Raw genomic sequence first — 19,839 nt, 5'->3', positions numbered from 1 at the left:
TTGCTAGTTTATGTATGTATTGTATATAGGGACATTTGCATGTGTGTAGTGTGTGTGCGTGTGCGTGCGTGTGTGTGTGTGTGTGCGTATGCATCTGTGTGTATGGTACATTGGCAGAAGGAGGTCTCCTCCAGCCCTCCCGTGGTGTAGCGTTGTGGTCTGGGCCGGGGGAAGACCTGGGCTAGTCCCTCTCCTCCTGCCTGGAGAGAGCGCTGCCAAATCAATAAGTAAGCGTGCAAAAGTGTTCCCGCGCACCCATCCCACGGTGCTAACCCCGCTAGCCCTGCCAGGCTAAATTATACATGCCGTTCCTAGACAAGAGCGCCGCGCTCTATACGAGGGAGACGCAGGGAGGGGATGAAACTTTAATCAAGAGGGAGAAAAGGGAATATGTCTCATTATATGGAAGAGGTGGCAGCGCTTGTGATGAGTGTCTGTGTGTGTGTGTGTGTGTGTGTGTGTGTATGTATATATATGGGAGGGGGAGGGGTTATTACTGTCAAACAGTGATCAGAGTGTGAGTTGACCATGTAACATGAGGTGTCTGTCTGTGTAAGTGTGTGTGTGTGTGTGTGTGTGTGTTCATATGTGGTGTGTGTGTGTGTGTGTGTGTGTGTGTTCACATGTGGTGTGCAAGAACATATGAGAAGAAGTGCGTGGTGCATATGATGTTTAATCTGTACTTTATTTTGTGCATGTGTAGTTCTGTGTTAATGTTAATCAGCATCAAACAAATGTGCACCTTGTTCAAGATGGGAGGCTACTGTGTAGGAATTAACTACGACAACTGTATGCAGGGGTGTGCAAGAGTGTGTGCACTGGAATGCCCAACTTGTGTATATAGCTGACCTTTGTGTTTGCGCACAAACAGTCTAATCACGGTGTGTGTGTGTGTGTTTGTGTGTGTGTGTGTGTGTGTGTGTGTGTGTGTGTGTGTGTGTGTGTGTGTGTGTGTGGCAGGGCCCATGAGCAGGACCTGAGCAAGAAGCACGAGCGGGAGCTGAGCGAACTGAATGCGATGCACAACCGCGAGACGCAGAACATGCTGTCCGACTTCAACAAGGCCCAGGAGCTGCTCAAGGACAAGATCTCCGCCCTGCAGATACTGTGAGTGCACACGGGGGGGTGTGTGTGTGTGTGTGTGTGTGTGTGAGAGAGAGAGAGAAAGAGAAAGAGAAAGAGAGCGTGCCTTGTGGGTGGGTTTGTAGCAGTAACTGTTTAATTGCCTAGGAATCTATATGCACATGTATATGCAGTATTATTACACACACACACACACACACACAGAGAGAGAGACGTGTGTGTGTGTGTGTGTGTGTGTGTGTGTGTGTGTGTGTGTTTGTGTTTCTGGGTACAGATGCCCCTGATCTCATTATATAACGACCTTGGCATCTGACTAAAGGCCACATTTTCTGGCTGAGCAAGAAAAGAGGAGAGTTGCAGAGATGAGGAATCAGAAGGAGGTGTGGCGAGCAGGGATGGAAGGATAGTAAAAAGAGATGAAAGGATTGTGAACAGAGATGAAAGAATAGTGAAAAGAGGTGAAGTGATAGTGAAATATGGAAGGATAGTGAAAAGAGGTGAAATATGGAAGGATAGTGAAAAGAGGTGAAATATGGAAGGATAGTGAAAATAGGTAGAAGGATAGTGAATAGAGATGGAAGGATAGTGAAAGATGGAGGGATGGTGAAAAGATGTGGGGATGGTAGAGATAGATAAATAGGGAGAGGGAAGAGGTTAGAAAGAGAGACGTGGAGAGAGAGATAGAAAAGGGGGATGATGGGAAACTGGAGAGGAGGATAACATTAGAAGTGAAGAAGAGGAGAGAAAGTAGCCATCCAACACAGAGGGTGGGTGAAGAAAAGAAGGAGAAAAGAAGGTGTGTGTGTGTGTGTGTGTGTGTGTGTGTGTGTGTGACTGTGTGCTCAGTCCTCTGCTCATCAGTAAGTCACATGTTCACACCCCCACTCTCATACACAAACGTCACACACACGCACACACGTACACACACACACACACACACACACACACAGTAGCGTAGAGCAGCAGGTGCACTGGAGGCGTGTTGACATGTCTTCAGGGTAGTTGGGCACGTGGCGTGGCGTGGTGTGGCAGGGCGCATGTGTAAACCCACACCCACCACTACACTGGCACGCCGTCACTGGCACACGCTCTACCTGCTGTTTACATCCAACGTCAACACACTCCTCTCTATTCAGCATGTACACGCATTACAAAACAAACATGTACAACTCCGTTTTCCCCATGTTTCCATCTGCTCGCCATGAATGTACGCTTGCGTATGTGTATGTGTGTGTGTGAGTGTGTGTGAGTGTGTATGTGTGTGTGTGTGTGTGTGTGTGTGTGTGAAGGCAGGGATGGGGGGGGAGGGGGTGTAACAGATGTACGCACCTCAGTGGAAGAGCTGAGGGACTGTGGATTGCACTGTCAGTGTGACCTAATTTAGTTTTGCCTGAATCGAGAGCACCATCCACACAACAACGGCAGGGGAGGAAAAAAGGGGGAAAAAACCCTCCCGTTCCTGCCGAGAACAGCCGGCTGGTAAAAATAGCTCCATGTGCCGTGCTGCCTGCTGCCTGCTGAAATCACCACACACCCATCTCTCTCTCTCTCTCTCTCTCTCTCTCTCTCTCTCTCTCCCTCTCTCTCTCTGCCTCTCTGCGCGTATGGCAATCAATGGCGAGAGCTCTAATTCATGCCCTCCAAACGCAGCCGCAGCCAAAAAGTTCCATCTGCGTGAAAACGGTGCTGTCCTCAACCCCCGAAAATAACAAATCACTGTCGGGAGGTTCAGAGGACTTTTTAAATGGTGTTATGGTATTTTTTAATCAGCGTGTTAGCTTTAGGTTTTTGTTTTATTTTTTTTGTCCTCACTAATGGCAGCCCTCACTTTTAATGAGGCTATTAATATAAATAGCCTCATGGTGCACGGCCAAAAACAAGACCAAAAAAAAAGAAGCGAGACATCGCTGTCGCTCCGTTGGTCCGGGCTGCCGCGAGGACTTTGCTTTGTCGCACGTGTGGGTGCTCGTCTAAGTGCTGCCCATTTACAGGGAGGTGATCGGCGGAGCAGTGCTCGAGGGCCGGGCCAGAATTGGGGCGGAGGGACCTTTGACCTGCGACCCCCGCGGTCGTGTTTGCTCCGCCGCGTCAGCGGGCCGGCCGGCTGGCACGCCAGGCCGCCTCCCACGAGCCACCAATTTGTGTCTCGCTAATTAAGCATCACACAAATCTATTTTCATGACAGCCCGCACACTCTCTCCCTCGCCAATTAATCATCACACCATGCCCACTTATTGCACCCCCCCCCCCCCCCCCCCACACACACACACACACACACAACATCAAGCTCCCGTGTTCAGCCACATGTTTGTTCCAATTTAAGCTTCATAAATATTTCATCTCTTCCCTTAAGAAGAAAAAAAGGAAACCTGAAAGGCCTGTTTTTGTGTGTGAAGTGTTCATGTGGCTTTTGCCTTCGGTGCTTTCTAGGTGATTAGTCTTATTTGTTCTTTGAGGTAGGCCGTGAGCACGGTGAAATTATAGCCCATTTATCACAGTCCAGTGCTAACGCTAACACTGCAGGCTGTTTCAGCCTCCATCTCTCTCCTGTAGCACACCGCAGGGTCAGAGGACAGGACTGAGATTCAGACGGATGGTGGGTTTTTTGTTTGTTTGTTTTTTTACGTATGAACAGTTGAGGGATTGAACCACTGCATTTAATCAGGCAATCCAACAACAAATAAATGGGAAAAAAAGTGGGCACAACAAACGTAATGCATAAGAAAAACTTACCACAAAGAAACGGTTTTACTCTTCACAAACAGCCAACAAACTCAGAATTAACATCAAAGAAAAAAAGAAAACACATCACGTGTTTGTAAAACACATTGTACAGTAGTTACGGACAGAAAGATGTGTGCTTTGGATGGATGAGAGCGGCTGGTAGACTCTAAAGAGTTTTTATTCTTTTATAAATTGCTTCTAAGTCTTCTTCCCTCTTTGATTGTACACAACTCTCAGGCCTTGCTGATGGATTCATGCTTTAACAACTGTAGAAAGAACATTTTCCTTTTTACGTTAAGCCACACATCAATCACAGCTCTGTAGCTCTTAGTTGGGAACTGGATCTCAAAGCCTGGCAGGCCCAGCACTGGCATAAAGTTGTAATAGCTATTGATTTCTTTGGATCCTCATTCATTTGCTGCCGATGTTAGAAGAAAAAAATATAACGACGATACACGTGTGTGATTAAAAAGGGCCCCGGAGTCGTTTATCATGATAATTAGCAGCCTTTCTTGTGAGAGGTGAGTGAGCAGCGTGTGTGTGTGTGTGTGTGTGTGTGTGCGTGTGTGTGTGGAGTGTGTTGATGTGCCAATGTTGATTGGAGTGAAAAGGCAGAAAGTCATCAAAATGAAGAGACGCTGCACCGTAAATGGGTTCGCTCTCAGGCTTATTGGAAAAGCAGCATGTTTCGCTTTGATTACGTGGCATAATGTGCCTCATTTGCAAAGGTGGATCTAAGAGAGGCTCTCCTAGAATAGGCAAGCTCCTCATTCTAGGACTTTGTTGAAGGAAATGAATTTATTCACCATCTACCCCAGAGTCAGATAAGACATACTGTACACTTCTCATCTCTGTACATGCAGTAACCCACTATAACACTGTTAGCCTAGCTCAGCATAATACACTGGCAGCGGGTTAGACCAGTTAGCCTGTAGCTCCCTTTTAGCTTGGTGTCAACAGATCCAAATAGTCTTGATTAGCAGGTGGTCGTTTTTCATTGGAGCAGCCGTTTCTAATAGACCAGCAACTCTCCACTACGCCTCACTGTGGCAAGGAGGTGCCAGCATTAACGCACGCTCCGCTCTCTGTGCGCTCTCTCTCTCTCTCTCTCTCTCTCTCTCTCTCTCTCTCTCTCTCTCTCTCTCTCTCTCAGGTTGGAGGGGACCGAGGACAAGTTCCGGAACCGCGAGAGCCGTCCAGAGGACCTGCAGATGATTGCGGAGCTGAAGGACATGGTGACGGAGCGGGAGTCGCTGGTCAAGAAGCTGGTGGTGAGTGCTCTGCTCTGCTCTGCTCAGCTCAGGACCCATCACGTCAAACAAGCCAAAATGTGAAGGACGTTAATGGGTCTAACGGCTTCCTGAATATGCTGTACATATTCAAGAAGCATTTAGACCCATTAACTTCCTTCACATTTTGGTTTGTTACAGCCTTGCAGTCGTTTGAATTAATTATCTCCAGGTTGGATGGAAACAGTTGGTGGACACAACATGTGAATAATGTGGTCTGAATACTTTCTGTATATAGAATGTGATCATATAGTTTAGCGTGGCAATAGTGACAATTGTGCTAGTACCATGGAGGTTATTGCTACTCAACTACTAATGCTATTCTATTCTATACTATTTTATGCCAAACACTATAATGCACCTGTAAACTGTAATATACTGCACTATGGTATACCATACTATACAATGTAATGTGATGCGCTGTGATACTATACTATATTATACTATACAACACTACTATACTATACTCTACTGCTATACCAAGTGTGTGTATAGAGGAAAAATATAGTAGCGTATTAGTATTCTAATAGTTACAGTATTGGTGTGAGAGAGGAAAGGTTCTGGTGCAGTGAGTGGGAGCCCAGCTGGAGCTGGACCTCAGCATGGGCTCTCCTTCAGCCGGCCGTCCAGCCGTCGCCCTCTGCTCCGCATGGCTCGGCCGACCGACCGCGCACTTAATTCTGTTAGGCCTCCCCAGTCTGGACACTATCATTTATAATATCATGTCGGAGAGTGGCCAGTGTGCCCTCCACAACAAGCACTGAAAGATGATTGGCCAAGAAATATGAGCAAGTTTTATCTGTTGTCTTCCCTCTTTTTTGTGTGTGTGTCTTTTTTTCCCCCATGTATGCGTGCCAAGTTGATGAATTGCCTAAGAGAGTATAATTGCTGTCTCCTCCTCCCCCCCCCCCCCCCCACACCACACACCCTCTGTCGACAGGATGACAAAAAGTTCTATCAGCTGGAGTTAGTGAACCGGGAGACCAACTTCAACAAAGTGTTCAACGCGAACCCCAATGTAGGAGTAATAAACCCCCTCATCAAGGTAAGATAATGGCCTGCCTCTTACCCCCTTCCTCCTGGGGACGCAAGGCCAGCTCTCTGCACACTCAGCAGGTCTTAAGTTCTCTCCTTGATAGGTTACCACACACGCCCTAATATGGACTCACAGTGAGCAGAGATAGCAGTGCACTAAGACCCAGAAAGATCCAGTATATATTTTTAGTGAGCGCCAGAAGAATGGTTCAGAACACTCAGCCCCATCCCATCTGGAGCATGCCAATCCAGGCCATACTAACTCGACTGGCTTTTTTGGAGTTACTAACTCCACCCTTCATCACAAGTTGCCTTTCACTTTAACACTTGAACCCTGAACGCCACACCCACCCCCTTCCTCGGCTGACACAACTGCGCCGTAGACATCCCGCATCAGATGGCATGAGGCTGATAGCCCGTGACGGCCTAATAGGCATCTGTCTGATGTCAGATGAGAAGTATTCTCGACACCTGCCCATCCTCACACCTCCTGCTGTGAAGTCAGGTGACAGTCGCCATGTCATGTGGTGACACAGCTGCCGGTAAATGCGAACAGTGCCATGTTATTACGAGGTGAGACTGACGGAGGTTTTTTTATTTGTTTATTTATTTTTCGACGCTTTGACATCTGGTGGGTCATGTCTACGGCTCGTTGCGTCAGCCCTCAAACGCAGGATTGAGACGAGGTGTCGTCATGTCCATGGGATTGCAATGTCCACAAAAAAAAAAAGAAAGCCGAGACCACTCTCGGCGTCCCATCCCAGTGTTGCCACGGCAATCCCCTGTCTTAAGTCACACCGGTCACTCTGCATGGTCAATGTATTAACTGTTGACATCATCCAAGTTCTATAACTTCCAATATTTGGTTCAGTGTTACATATATGTGTGGTGTGGTTACTGTACATGTATGTGAGTTTACGTGTATGTGTGTGTGTATGTTTGAGTCTTCAATGTGCCTGTGTAGACATCCAGTTCTTTGCTTTCCAAGCCATTGTATGAACATTTGTTTCTTCAGTAGCCTGCTCTTTTTAACACATCTCCTTTTTGACTCATCTTATAATTTTGGTGAGTTGCTGTGAACAGTCGTGGCTGCCCACTGACATGTTTGGTGCGAGCTTGACCTTTTCTTGATCTTTAACATCAACTCATCCACATAAGAGAGAAAAAGAGGTAGATAGAGATCAGTGATGCTACTAACTATAGAAACAGACTGAGAGAAACAGATGCTGTTTAAGTCTTGCCACGTGGAGTCGCTCTCAACAACACCCCTCTCCCAACTTCCTTTTTTTTCCCTTCTTCTTTTTTTTTTCTCCTGTGTCCTCCTTCCTTCCTGCTGTCCCTTCCTCTCGTAGCAAAAGAGAAAGAATGAGAAATCGGCAAGCCGATTCAGCAGCTCCCCGAACCTGCGGGCGCTGGAGGCCACAGGGACTGGGCCCGGTGGTGGGGGTGGAGGGGGTGGGGGCGGTGGAGGAGGCGGAGGGGGGGAACGAGGCGGAGGGCTGGGCCAGCCGACCCGTCTGGAGCCCATCCCCAACTCCCCCGTCCACCAGCTCGACCTCAACTCGAGCAAGCTCCTGCCCCCACCCACCCCCCCAAATGAGCCTAAGAAATTCACGAGGTGAGCTCCGCCTCGACCCCACCCAATCTACCCCACCCACCTACCCTACCCACCCCACCTATCCCACCTTCCCCACCCATCCTACCTACCCCCCTACCCCCCCACCTAACCTACCCCACCCCACCCCACTCAACCCATCCCACCTACCCCACCCACCCCACCCCACTTCATGCCAGAAGCTCAGTCATCAACGCCTCCCAGTTACACACACACACAAATATACACTCATAGAGGATCTCACATGGATACATATACACACACAACTAACGCACAACTAACTCCTGTGGGGGCCTGGCTTAAAGATATGGATTCAAAAACACGATTTCTGTTATTTTTGTTTTTTATACTAATATTTATCATTTTTGTTTTTATTTTTGAAATGTATACATTTTTCTGGAATCAGCATTGCCATCCCTTCTTCTCAGCCATAAAATAAACTCAAACTCAGACTGATTCCTCAAGTGGTGACATGAGACAGCCATATTCCACTCTCCTTGGATAAATAAAGGACAGGGAATAGTTTTTTTTGTTTTTTTCTATCTTTTTTTTGTCTTATAATTATAAAATGACAGAAAACGATTTCCGCCAAAACAGCAATTAGCACAAATGACAGATGACCGAGGGCCTCTTCTGTCAGACAGACAGACAGACAGACGGCCTGGCCGGGCCGGGGACAGCTCTGCCCTGCCATTAACATTCCATCTGAGGAGGAATGGGACGTTCTCTCTTCCTCTCTCTCTCCGCCCTCCTCCTCCTCCTCCAACCCTGTTGGCACCCTGCACTGGCGTCCCGAGAGGGTGACGATCGGAGATTGATGGAGTGGGTGCTCCCTGCCAGTCTCTTGGCTGTACTTTGTCAGCATATTCAAGCGCCCCCATCTCTATCACACACACACACAGACAGACAGACACACACACACACTCACTGCTGCCCCTGTCCACCCCCACCCCACCGCCAGTTGAGTTTCTTTCTAAAAGTTTGAACAGAAGGGATGTCTCTGCTGAACTCCTCTCAGAGGGCATATGTAGAGGACAAACACTTATGCTAGCCGGTGTATAACTCATCCCCTAACTGGAGCCTTTTTTTTTTTTTTTAATGAAATATATTTATATAAATATTTTTTTTATTCAATTTTTTTGGAAATGGCCTTGGAATGCAAAAAGGGAGCATGTTGAATGGCCACCAGCTGTCCGTGGGTCTGCTGTCTCGTGTGTGTTTCTCTCGTGTGTGTTGTCCTGGTTCATTGTGCTCATCTGTGTCTGTGCTGGAAGTTATACAACTCATTCAGGCTGCTGGGCTTGGGCATTGGAATGGCTGCTGTTAACCCTCTCATTCCACATAAACTCTACTGAATGTATATGGCTAACCTGTTCTTATTCTGGGGAGACTGTGTTTTGTCTTTTTGTTATATTGAAATGCAACTTGTTGTTTTGTGGAGCTTGCCAAAGTTGAAATGATGTATGTCGCTGATATATCATTTTTTTTGTGTGGTGTGCTTTGGTGCCTGTACATATGGATTCGTGTACCGTTTGCTTGCTCGAGGCAGCTTTTTTTGCTCTTTCTTTATCCATCAATAAAACTCCTGACGTTTCACTTTACAAGACATGTTGTTGTGGATTGTGTTGCCGAATGTGTTTTTTGTTTGTTTGTTTGTTTTGATGTGCTTTATTGTTTTTTGAGCGCACAGATCTGGCTTAATCAAGTCGTATTTTCAAGGGATGATGGATTTTAAGGATTTCAACAGAAAAGCAATGACCCAAGGACAGACTGAAACTCAGGCCAAGTCATTTCATTGAATAGTAGTGTAGTAGCCAATAGCCATAGTACTTGTGGGTCTGCTCTGACAGACATAGCCTGACATAATACCACTATATAACTAATACCGCTTGAAGCCAGATCTGCCGAGCTGCTCTGTGGTGTGTGTTTGTCTCGGACAACGCCTGTGATCTTCCCTTGGTGCTACTGCTGCTGACGCACGTGACGGTGTGTGTGTTTGTGTGCACGTGTATGAGTGTGTGTGTGTGTGTGTGTGTGTGTGTGTGTGTGTGTGTGTGTTGGCTGCTTCTCTTGTCCTTGCTGCATGTTGTCATGAATGTGGATCAGTTGCAGGCACGCCGCCGTGGTCGACCTCCATTGTCATGGGACCCCCCCCACACACACACACACACACATACACACACACACAAACATGCACACACTGCTTCACACACCCTGCCTGTCTGTCTCAACCCTTGCCAAGGTGACCTGGTTTTCTACGCGGCTGAGTAGACACACACTCTCACACAATGCACGGACATCAGCATGTGAATATAACCAGTGAAGAAGCACACAGCATGTACACACATAAACACATCAACATACACACAGTACACCTTCATAGATGTGTGTATAGGTGCACATACAGGACACACATTGGGATATGTGCATAGATGCAACACATGCGAGATTGTGTTTTGTAGACAGGCACACACACATCACACACCCAAGGCTGAGAAAGACATCACACACACATCAAACCCAGGGCTGAGGAAGAGATGTTTGTGTTTGGTCTGGTAGCATTCAGAGAGCATGACACAGCTGACGGAGACCTGTGTGTTGACTGCGAAATAACACACACACATTATTATCACCACACACACACACACCCCACGCAAGGCAGTGTCAGCCATAACAACACAGCGCTAACCCTCTCGCCAGTCTGTGCGTTTGGGTTCACGAGGCAGCATGCGTGCCACTGCTGCAGCACACCCAGTCTGCTGCTTTATTGGGAAGCCACGGAGCGCTCGCAGCTCAATTACTTTGCTATAAGCGCGCTGATGAAGTTCAAGCCATTCCGTCCAGCTCAGGTAGCGGCTCCTGATGGTGAAAACACACACACACACACACACACAGACACACACACACACACACACACAGACGCAAGCTCAATTGAGTACCAAATTGAGTTTGGTGGAAATGAAAGCATTTCTGAGGCGAGCGGGGTTCGACTGCTATGGAAATCTGAGCTTGAGAGAGAGAGAGAGAGAGAGAGAGAGAGAGAAAAGAAGGAATAGAGAGAACGACAGAGAGAAAAAAGAAGGAAATAAAAAAGTTTGAGGCTAGCAGTGAAAGTTGTACTATAAGAGGAAGAGTCAGGAAAACAGACGACGGCAGAGACTTCTAAAAGGCACAGGAAGGAGCGCGGCGGCGTGTCGAGCAACCGAACACCTGAGCGCGTCAGGACGTCTGAGCGTGGCCCTGATTTATGAAACAATAGGCGCCCCGTGCGTTTCAATACATTAACAATGGGCGAGCACTCCTCAGCCTGTGACAGGCACTTCAGTCGACGGCGGCTGTCGGAATAAAAATGGCTCCTAATGCATCCAGAAGCTTCTCTTTTTTTAGGTAGCAGATCCTGGATGGTAATTTCACCTGTCTTTTGTTTTCACTGCATTGATGACAGCACCTCAAACTCCGATGCTTCAGCTGATAACACTCTCATCATACATCGCAGACAGACTAGTTAATTTCAGTGTAGTCACACACACACACACACACGTACTGTAGGCACAAACTAAGTTACTCTGTAAACCTGCAGCACATAAACCACACTGCTATGTACAATTTTATCCCAAACTAAATTAAACCCAAGAATTTTATTTGAGGATATCAAATCCTCAGCCTTTTGCACGGTTGCCCCTGAAGAGGTTTGCTCAAATAATAAGCAGCAAGGATGCTAGACTTGGTATTGGTAATAAATTCAACTTCTCAGGCACTGTTTCAGAGTCCAGGTGTGGGCTGGGCCTTTTAGGATTTATAACTAGATAGAACAGCTTCGGAAGCTTCTCATAAACTCAGGCACAGATTGTTTCCCTTGCTTTAATCCTTCATTACAGAGCCTTGCTCCAGATTGAATGAAACTCTTATTTGGGGGGGACAAATGGTCTATCGGCATGCAGGGGTACAAAATTGAGCCAAGAGATCCACAGTTTAGGTTAAGGTATTTATTTTTGTAACTTCTCAAACAGCTCAAAAGCCCTTAGTTTCTACAGTAGTCCACAGTTTACCCCTTACCACGTTGGGTCAGCCCTACTGATACCACACATCATTTATTTCCGTTTATAAGCTCTAACCAGCCTCACCCTCTCCCACTCTTCTGTGTTCTTCAGACTGGATGAACTGAGGCCCTTCTTGGGCAGGCGTCTGCCCGTGCCCGTGAGTGGCTGGTGGACATTCACCAACGAGCATTGAGAGGCCGAGCGGCGTCTGACCATCTCAGTCGGCCCGTAGACCAGACATTTTGAGAGAGAGAGAGACAGACGAGAGATCAATGGCCCGACTCGACACAGGGCCTCGGAAGACTTCATATTTTATACCGAATAAAAGCGTTAACTCAGCATTTCAGTGAAGTCATTTTGTGTTAGGCACCAGCAATGCAATATACAGACACAGCAGAGTTAACACACATATTCCCTCATGTACCGTAGGTGCACAAGAAATGTATTTGCGAGGACTTCTCACAAATGAAAAGCCACAAAATGAGACTCACAGCTGGAAGCCAGACCTCTAGAGACGCAGATGAAAAAGAGCAGGGTGTGCTGTTGCTGTGATTTGAAAGACAAAATGAAGATGCGTACGCCTGAGGGAATTCAGACCCCTCCTGTAGTCACGTGCACAACACACACGCACACACACACACACACACACACACACACACATGCACTGACTCAAATCTCAGCTCTCATTCAGGAGTACAATCAGGAGTGAGCGAAAAATCTGTTATTATGAGTATGAGTCACCTTTATGCCTTCGTGTTTAACTGCTGTTCCTGTGATTTTCTCTCTCTCTCCCTCTCTGTGCTCGCCACTCTTAATCGCTTTCTCTTCCCCCCTCTCTCCTTCATCCTTCTTTTTCGCTCTTCCGTTTCCTTTTCATCCTCTTATCTTTCTTTGCCCCCCGTTGCATTCCTCTCCATTCTCGTTCTTTCTCTCTTCCCTTTTCTTCCCAGCCCTCCTGAGACAGAAGAGTCACCCCTAGCCTCCCCAGACGCCCAGCGGCAGGAGTGGTTCGCTCAGTACTTCTCTTTCTGACTTCTGCAACTCAAGAGCATGTCTATCGAACCAAACGAAGAAAAAAAAACTGGAAAAAAAAACCAAGCAAACTAAAAACAAAATGTAAACAAAAGAGAACCAACTAAAATTCCTAAAAGACCAAAAAAATTAACAAATAAATGAAGAGAATTATTATTTAATGAAACATCATTACATTCATTTTTATTTATTTATTTTTATTTATTTTATTTTTGTTTGTTTTTTGTTTTCTTCACTGTGAATGGGTTTTCTTGTTTGTACAGTGACTAGATATGTTTTGACTTTCTGTTCCTGCTATTTCTAAAGAGTGGTCCATTTGCTGCTGCATTGTAATTTGTTCAGATGAGGTATATTGTTCTCTCTCTCTCTGTCTGTCTGTCTGTCTCTCTCTCTCTCTCTCTCTCTATCTCTGTACCTTATTTTAGAATGGCACCATAATGAGCGTTTGTTACAGATACATTACCAATTTTGGTAGAAATTAAAATAAAACTGTTTCTATGGTTGTCTCAACACAGATATAATGATGTCTCACCAATTTTAAAAATAAAATACATATTTTATATTTATATTATAATGGTGTATGCTCAGAAATAAATAATTATTGTGACATTTAACCATGGTGTGTCTGCCTGGCTTTCTTGAAGGGTTCACAGTGTGTGTTGGGCTTGTTCTTAGCAAGTTGACACTTGCAGATAATGGGACACTTGTTCTTTATAATTACTCTTTATTCTCATACGGGCTGGTTATAAAAGACTGTTACCATACTTCTGTTAATTAGACACAAGCATAATATCCCAGCCTGAATGCAAAATGTGTGTAATGATAAGGCACTTCTACAAAGTACTGAATGTTATAGGGGTTGGCTGGTGTTAGTGTGATCCTTGTGATCATAATGGAAATGATGTAAAAATCTTTACACCGAGCTTTTCCATTTAAATCATGCATTCAGTGATGGGGGGCCCATAGGCTTTTGACATATTGGCTGTAAGCAGATTCGTGTGATTTTTAGTAATCCACAATAACAACAAAAATAGACCTCTGAGGAGGTGTCACCACTTTCTAGTATATTGTGGACAAGAGTGTCTACTCAATTACTCAACTACTCAATACTATGCAATTGTCTCTATGGGAGAATAACATGGTGAGTTTGGACAGCAAATGCTGATGCTAATATGGCTACAGATACATAGGGTACATTTGTGTGAGTGTTTGTGTGTTTCCAATGTAACATGAACAAGCTCCTAGTGTTTGCGTATCCCAATATTCTGATGCTGAATAAGCTTTTGCATCGGCCAAGGCCACAGGCCTAAGTTCAGAGATTGGGATACACACATTGGCATAAACATACATGAATATGAAACAGACATGAATATTATGTACATGTTTATGCCAATGTGTGTATCCCAATCTATATATATAGAGACAGTGTGTACACAATCTAATTATGGACAACTGATGACACTACAGCTGGAGAGAAACAAAAATAATTTACTATTGAAAGAGGTATGGCAAAACTTGAATGGTTTACAATGACTCTCCAACAAAACATGATTGGTTTAAAGTGACCCCACAGAGCACACCATTCTCTTCGGGTCTGGACCAGATCAGTACTGAATCATGGCCAAACTGTTGCCAGATCAGCAAGGGATCCAGACCAGAGTGGTGTGAGAATGAGAGTGGTCAGACTTCCACTGGACTAGACTCTGAACAGTGAGTAACTGCGACAGTGTTGATGAAGATGATGCCCTCAATTAAAACTGGACCAGCACAGCGCAGCGCTATGGTCTTTCCCCTGTATGACTGCACTGATGCTGCTTGAGATAATCCTTTCTGGTAAAGCTCCTGGCACACTGTGGGCAGAGGTATGGTCTCTCTCTCGTGTGAACACGCTGGTGTCTATTGACATCGCTTTGACGGGTGAAGCCTTTTCCACACAGAGTGCAGCTGTGCGGCTTTCCTCCTGTGTGAACGCTCTGGTGTTTCTTGAGTTTAGACATCGCAGTGAAACTCTCTTCACACTGAGAACAATGGTACAGCCTCTCTCTCGTGTGCACATGTTGGTGTCGTTTGAGACCACTCCCATTAGAATAACTCTTGCCACACTCAGTGCAAAGGTATGGCTTCTGTCCTGTGTGAACATTGTGGTGTCGCTTGAGATGACTATTCTTAATGAAACTCTTGCCACATATGATGCAGTGGTATGGCCTCTCTCCTGTGTGTGTGCGCTGGTGTTCTTTGAGACTCCCCCCAAAAGCGAAACTCTTGCCACACTGAGTACAATGGTATGGTTTCTCGCCTGTGTGAGTGCGCTGATGTTGTTTGAGACTATCCTTTTTGTAGAAACTCATACTGCACGTGATGCAGTCATATGGCCTTTCTCCTGTATGTCGTTTCTGATGTGTTTCGAGATGATACTTTCTGGTGAACGTCTTACCACAATGAGCACATAGGTGAGGTCTTTCTCCTGTGTGAGTGCGTTGGTGCCTGTCGAACTGGCTCTTGCTAGGGAAACCTTTGCCACATTGAGTGCAGTGGTGTGGTCTCGCACCCATGTGGATGCGCTGGTGTGATCTGAGTTCAGCCACAACGAGGAAATTCTTATCACATTTAAAGCAGGGGTATTGTTTCTTTACTATGTGAGCATAGCGATGCAGCTGGAACCGGGACCATAAGTGGAAGCCTTTGCCACACAGAGAACAGGAGTAATTTTGGTATTTCTCTCTGTGTGAGATTGAGCTGGATGCTGGAAACCTCAAGTACGGAGATGGTCCTTTTCCTGTTACACATACAGAGAACAAACAACATGGCTATACTGTAAGAAAAGACAGACATGTCATAGTGTTGTTTGAGATGATGCTATTAATTCAAGCTCTTGACTACACTGCAGTGCAGTGTTACAACCTTTCACCATGACATTCGATTGTTGAGTCCGACGTCCGACAGCTTTTTTCGTGAAAAGACGTTTACTAGCGCAGCCAAATGGTTTTGCAACTTGTAAACTTTGTAATTACTGCAGCTGTGCAGCCAGATGATATATTTGAGGTTAACGTCCAGGCTTCCGCGAAAAATAGGATTTGATTCGGTTGATGCAACAAGTGAGTAGTAACATAACAATTTTCTCAAAAGCTACGCAGAATAGAGGAAAAGAATAATTTATTTTACTGTCTATGGAGAAAAATAAGGGGCTCTGAAAGCCGTTGAACCCGGAGAGAGATAGCCTAGAAATCTAGACGCCCCTAGCGGCAACAAATGTCATTTGGCTGGCGGGGCAGGCACGATCCATTGAGCCAGGAAGCTGAGAACCCCCAGCACCAGCGGCCCAATCACAGGGCTTAACATAATGGTGACTGACATGCGACCAGAAGTTGCGACGTTAACGCATCCTGTTATTTGAAAACAAGAAGATGATTCGTTTAGCGTTATCCTATTGCGTGGAGAGGGAAGGTTACGCATCCTGCAACTTGAAAACAAGAAGATGATTCGTTTAGCGTTATCCTATTGCGGGGAGGGAATTTGAAAGACAACTGTTTATCCCACCCCTCCGATTGAGCCCTGTCTACGGTGAGTGTCCAGACCCTACATCTTGATGTGGGTCTGGCTCGTCAGGCTAGGAGAGAGATTTATTATCTCATTATTGCATCATTACTTAATAACCGAATGCACACTAGTAAAAATTTACTATCTTGGTAGCTTCTTCTGTATGAGTGCCCTGACATAATTCAAGATTATTCTTAGGTGAAACTTACCAAATGGAGTCCAGAAGTATGACATTGATCCTTTGTGAGTACGCTGGTGCTCTTTTAGATGGTCCCCTCGAGTGAAACCCTTGCCACACTGACTGCAATGGTACGGCCTTTCCTTGGAGTGAATGTGCTGGTGTTGTTTGAGACGATCCTGTCTCGTAAAAGCCTTGCCACACAGACTACAGACGTGTGGTTTATCTCCCGTGTGAATACGCTGGTGTCTCTTCAGATGTCCTGAGCTGCTGAACCTCTTGCCACACTGAGTGCAGTGGTGTCGCTTCTCTCCTCCGTGAATGTGCTGGTGTGACTTGAGTTTTTGCACATCAAAGAAACCCTTGGCACACTTGGGGCAGGAGTGTTGTTTCTTTACTGTGGGAGCACAGTGATGCAGCATAAACTGAGACCACAAGAGGAAGCTGTTACTGCACACAGAACAGAAATATTTCTTGGTTTTCTCTGCGTATGAGATGGAGGCAGATGCTGATGATCCCGAGAATGAAGGAGATGATCCATTTCCTGTTTTATCCAAAAGAACACATATGCCAATAATTCTTACATAACCAATAATTCTTACATAAATATTAATGGGACACTTCACCGATTAGCATTAAGCTTTGTATCTTTAGAAAACCAGTCATGTTTTTGAATGGGAATGCATCATTCTCTCAGTTTGCCTTGAGATGGGAGAAATACAGATTTCAATTAAACCCATGAATAGGACTTCCTGCTTTCAATGATGTAAAATGATGAACCCTGTGTGTTGGTGTAAGTGTGTGTGTGTGTGTGTGTGTGTGTGTGTGTCCGCCAAGGAGGTATATGTTTTCATCGGGGACCGGCCGGCGTTTGTCTGTTTGTTTGTTTGTCTGTTTGTTTGTTTGTCTGTCTGTCTGTCTGTTAGCAAGATAACTCAAAAAGTAATGGATGGATTTCGATGTGATTTTCAGGGAAGGTCGGACATGACCCAAGGAAGAAATTACCATTACATTTTGGGAGTGATCCGTAATTCCGTCAGGATTCCGTCGGCGTTTATGTATTTATCTTAGTGGTGTAATGGCATGGTATGGCCACGTGTTGGCGATCTGAATAGTTTAGGTTCAAATGTATGACAACCTAGGAAGAACAATGCAGGCGGAGGTAGCTCGTAGCTGCGCTCTCTGAGTGCTTTTCTAGTTTATATAATAATAATACATTTATTTCATAACGCTTTTCTAAACACTAAAAGATGCTTTACAGTTTTATTACATATAGGTACAAACAAACAGATATGGGCAGCCGTGGCCTACTAGATAGGGCTTCGGGCTTGTAGCCTGAGGGTTGCCGGTTCGATCCCCGACCAGTCCACGGCTGAAGTGCCCTTGAGCAAGGCACCTAACCCCTCACTGCTCCCCGAGCACTGCTGGTTGGGCAGGCAGCTCACTGCTCTGGGTTGTGTGATTCACCTCAATGTGTGTTCACTGTGTGCTGTGTGTTCACTAATTCGGTTAAATTGGGTTAAATGCAGAGAACTGAATTTCCCTCACGGGATCAAAAAAGTATATATTCTATTTCTATTCTATTCTATATAACATACAGAAAAAAACATAGGTGCATCGAACAATTAAATGAAATGACAATATTATGGCTTTCATTCAATTGTTTTTTGGGGGATTATCCTTATGTGTTTTGGTTTAATATTCAAAAAAGTGGACATTAGGGATTTTGGGAGATGATGGATTAAACCATGCTTAGTGTGTGCAAAAACAGTAAACAGAACTAATGTTGAACACAAGCTAAATGGTGAATAATGAGTCCAAATACAAACAAAGAGAAACAGCAGAGATAACGTAGCCTATAGAATAGCCTGCGGCATGTAATGTCCGTTCTCAGCTGTTTAGTGCATTTGGCTGTTGCTGGTAATCTTAGCTGTGTGCTTCAAAATAGGTGGATAGCCTACTTATGCTGTTCATTACATTCTCACGCATTAGTGAGATGATTAGTGAGATGGGCTGGGGGGCCCGTCGACAATCCTGCATTGGGGGCCTTGTGTTCGCTTGATATGCCTGTGTGTGTGTGTGTGTGTGTGTGTGTGTGTGTGTGTGTGTGTGTGTGTGTGTGTGTGTGTGTGTGTGTGTGTGTGTGTGTGTGTGTGTGTGAGTGGTCTGATCTCTTACGTGTCTCAAGCTGTTCTACTCTGCTGTCCACTCCATCCATTTCTGTCCTGGAACAGTCTGTCAGTGCCACTGATAGGACAACCCTCCTTAACTGAGCCAGAGACAATGGGTCTGTGGAGGAGAGGTTAGAGTTGAAGACCGGAGTTTGATGCTTGCTTTTTCTCCGGTCCTAACAAACCCACGGAAGGACAAGAGACGAACTTTTCAACTTACAAATTTACACTCATTTATTTAACAAACAAGATATGACCATTTCAGCCTTTAATTAAGTTGTGTTTAATTATGTTATTCTATATCTTCACGTTAAGTTTCATGATACAAAATCATTGGAAGGGGATTATGTTCAGGTCCATGTTACAACTTGGTAACAGACGATACAGACAAAACAGTGTGTGTGTGTGTGTGTGTGTGTGTGTGTGTGTGTGTGTGTGTGTGTGTGTGTGTATTAAGTGTGATACCTGCTGATGTGATGAACTGCGTGGCCTTCTCTAGTGCAGGCTTGCTTTTTCAAGCATATCGTTCTGAGGCCTAGGCTAATTCACCTATGTAAATACATAAAAGCACATTAAAGACAAACACAAACACAAAACATTAAGGGTCATTTTGTGAGGCTGTGTAGCTAGGCTGTTGCATCCTGCATCCATGAGACAGAGAGGAAGCTTCAAATCAGTGGCTTCATCTTTAACTACTCCAGAAAAGTCTACCAAATTAATTTGGTAGACTTTAAACTAATGACAAGCTGCACATTTACTCAGAATAGTATCGAACATCGTCCTCATAATAAAAATGTGACGGGTTCACAAGAAGTATATCACATAACCTGTTCCACTGGAATGATGAAACGCATGCACTTCTCTATCTTTTACTGTCTATGGCAGCCACTTCCTTCTCCTCACAGTCTTCAAAGCGAGCGAGCTCTGCCGAAGAGCATGTTTCCTGGAATGTACCATTTTGACAAAACCCGGAGGGTTTATACTAAATGTGAGCAAGCAAATGGTCTTAACAGTGCAGAATAATCAGAATAATAAAAACATAAAACATTATTAACATACATTAGATATACACACAGCCACGACACTGCAAGAATAATACGAGGTGATATGAATCCACTGCTGTGATTGTTATAAG

The 19,839-nt window shown here is 45.2% G+C and overlaps 2 protein-coding genes across 3 annotated transcripts in view; one reads left to right on the top strand and one right to left on the bottom strand.

Annotated features, from left to right (window-relative positions):
• The window catches only part of fam184ab (family with sequence similarity 184 member Ab), a 151,162-nt gene extending 137,742 nt beyond the window's left edge, over positions 1-13,420 (top strand). The window contains exons 15-20 of one of the 2 annotated variants that reach the window (XM_062551501.1): positions 961-1,107; positions 4,961-5,078; positions 6,037-6,141; positions 7,484-7,571; positions 7,623-7,749; positions 12,737-13,420. In XM_062551501.1, the coding sequence (XP_062407485.1) occupies positions 961-1,107; positions 4,961-5,078; positions 6,037-6,141; positions 7,484-7,571; positions 7,623-7,749; positions 12,737-12,818 (667 nt within the window). In that variant the 3' untranslated portion in view covers positions 12,819-13,420. The remainder of the gene's footprint in view (positions 1-960; positions 1,108-4,960; positions 5,079-6,036; positions 6,142-7,483; positions 7,572-7,622; positions 7,750-12,736) is intronic. The other variant, XM_062551500.1, reaches the window with a different exon arrangement.
• Positions 13,421-14,295: 875 nt separating this feature from the next.
• On the bottom strand, positions 14,296-16,893 carry LOC134098157 (gastrula zinc finger protein xLCGF3.1-like). Its single transcript, XM_062551132.1, has 2 exons — positions 16,565-16,893; positions 14,296-15,594 (listed from the first exon to the last, which is right to left on the bottom strand). Exons 1-2 carry the CDS (start codon positions 16,587-16,589, stop codon positions 14,597-14,599), a joined length of 1,023 nt encoding a protein of 340 aa, XP_062407116.1. The 5' UTR covers positions 16,590-16,893; the 3' UTR covers positions 14,296-14,596.
• Between the last annotated feature and the right edge of the window lie 2,946 nt (positions 16,894-19,839).

Source organism: Sardina pilchardus, chromosome 12 (assembly GCF_963854185.1).
Source record: "Sardina pilchardus chromosome 12, fSarPil1.1, whole genome shotgun sequence".
In the NCBI taxonomy this organism is placed as follows: domain Eukaryota; kingdom Metazoa; phylum Chordata; class Actinopteri; order Clupeiformes; family Clupeidae; genus Sardina; species Sardina pilchardus.
The sequence above is the reverse complement of the archived record's forward strand: the minus strand, read 5'-3'. Positions and strand labels throughout refer to the sequence as shown.

Excerpts from the sequence above, each read along its gene's own strand:
- LOC134098157 (XM_062551132.1), bottom strand. The coding sequence starts at position 16,589 with ATGTCATACTTCTGGACTCCATTTG. Across the intron at positions 15,595-16,564 it reads ATACTTCTGGACTCCATTTG|GAAAAGGACCATCTCCGTAC; the intron begins GTAAGTTTCACC and ends TATGTGTAACAG.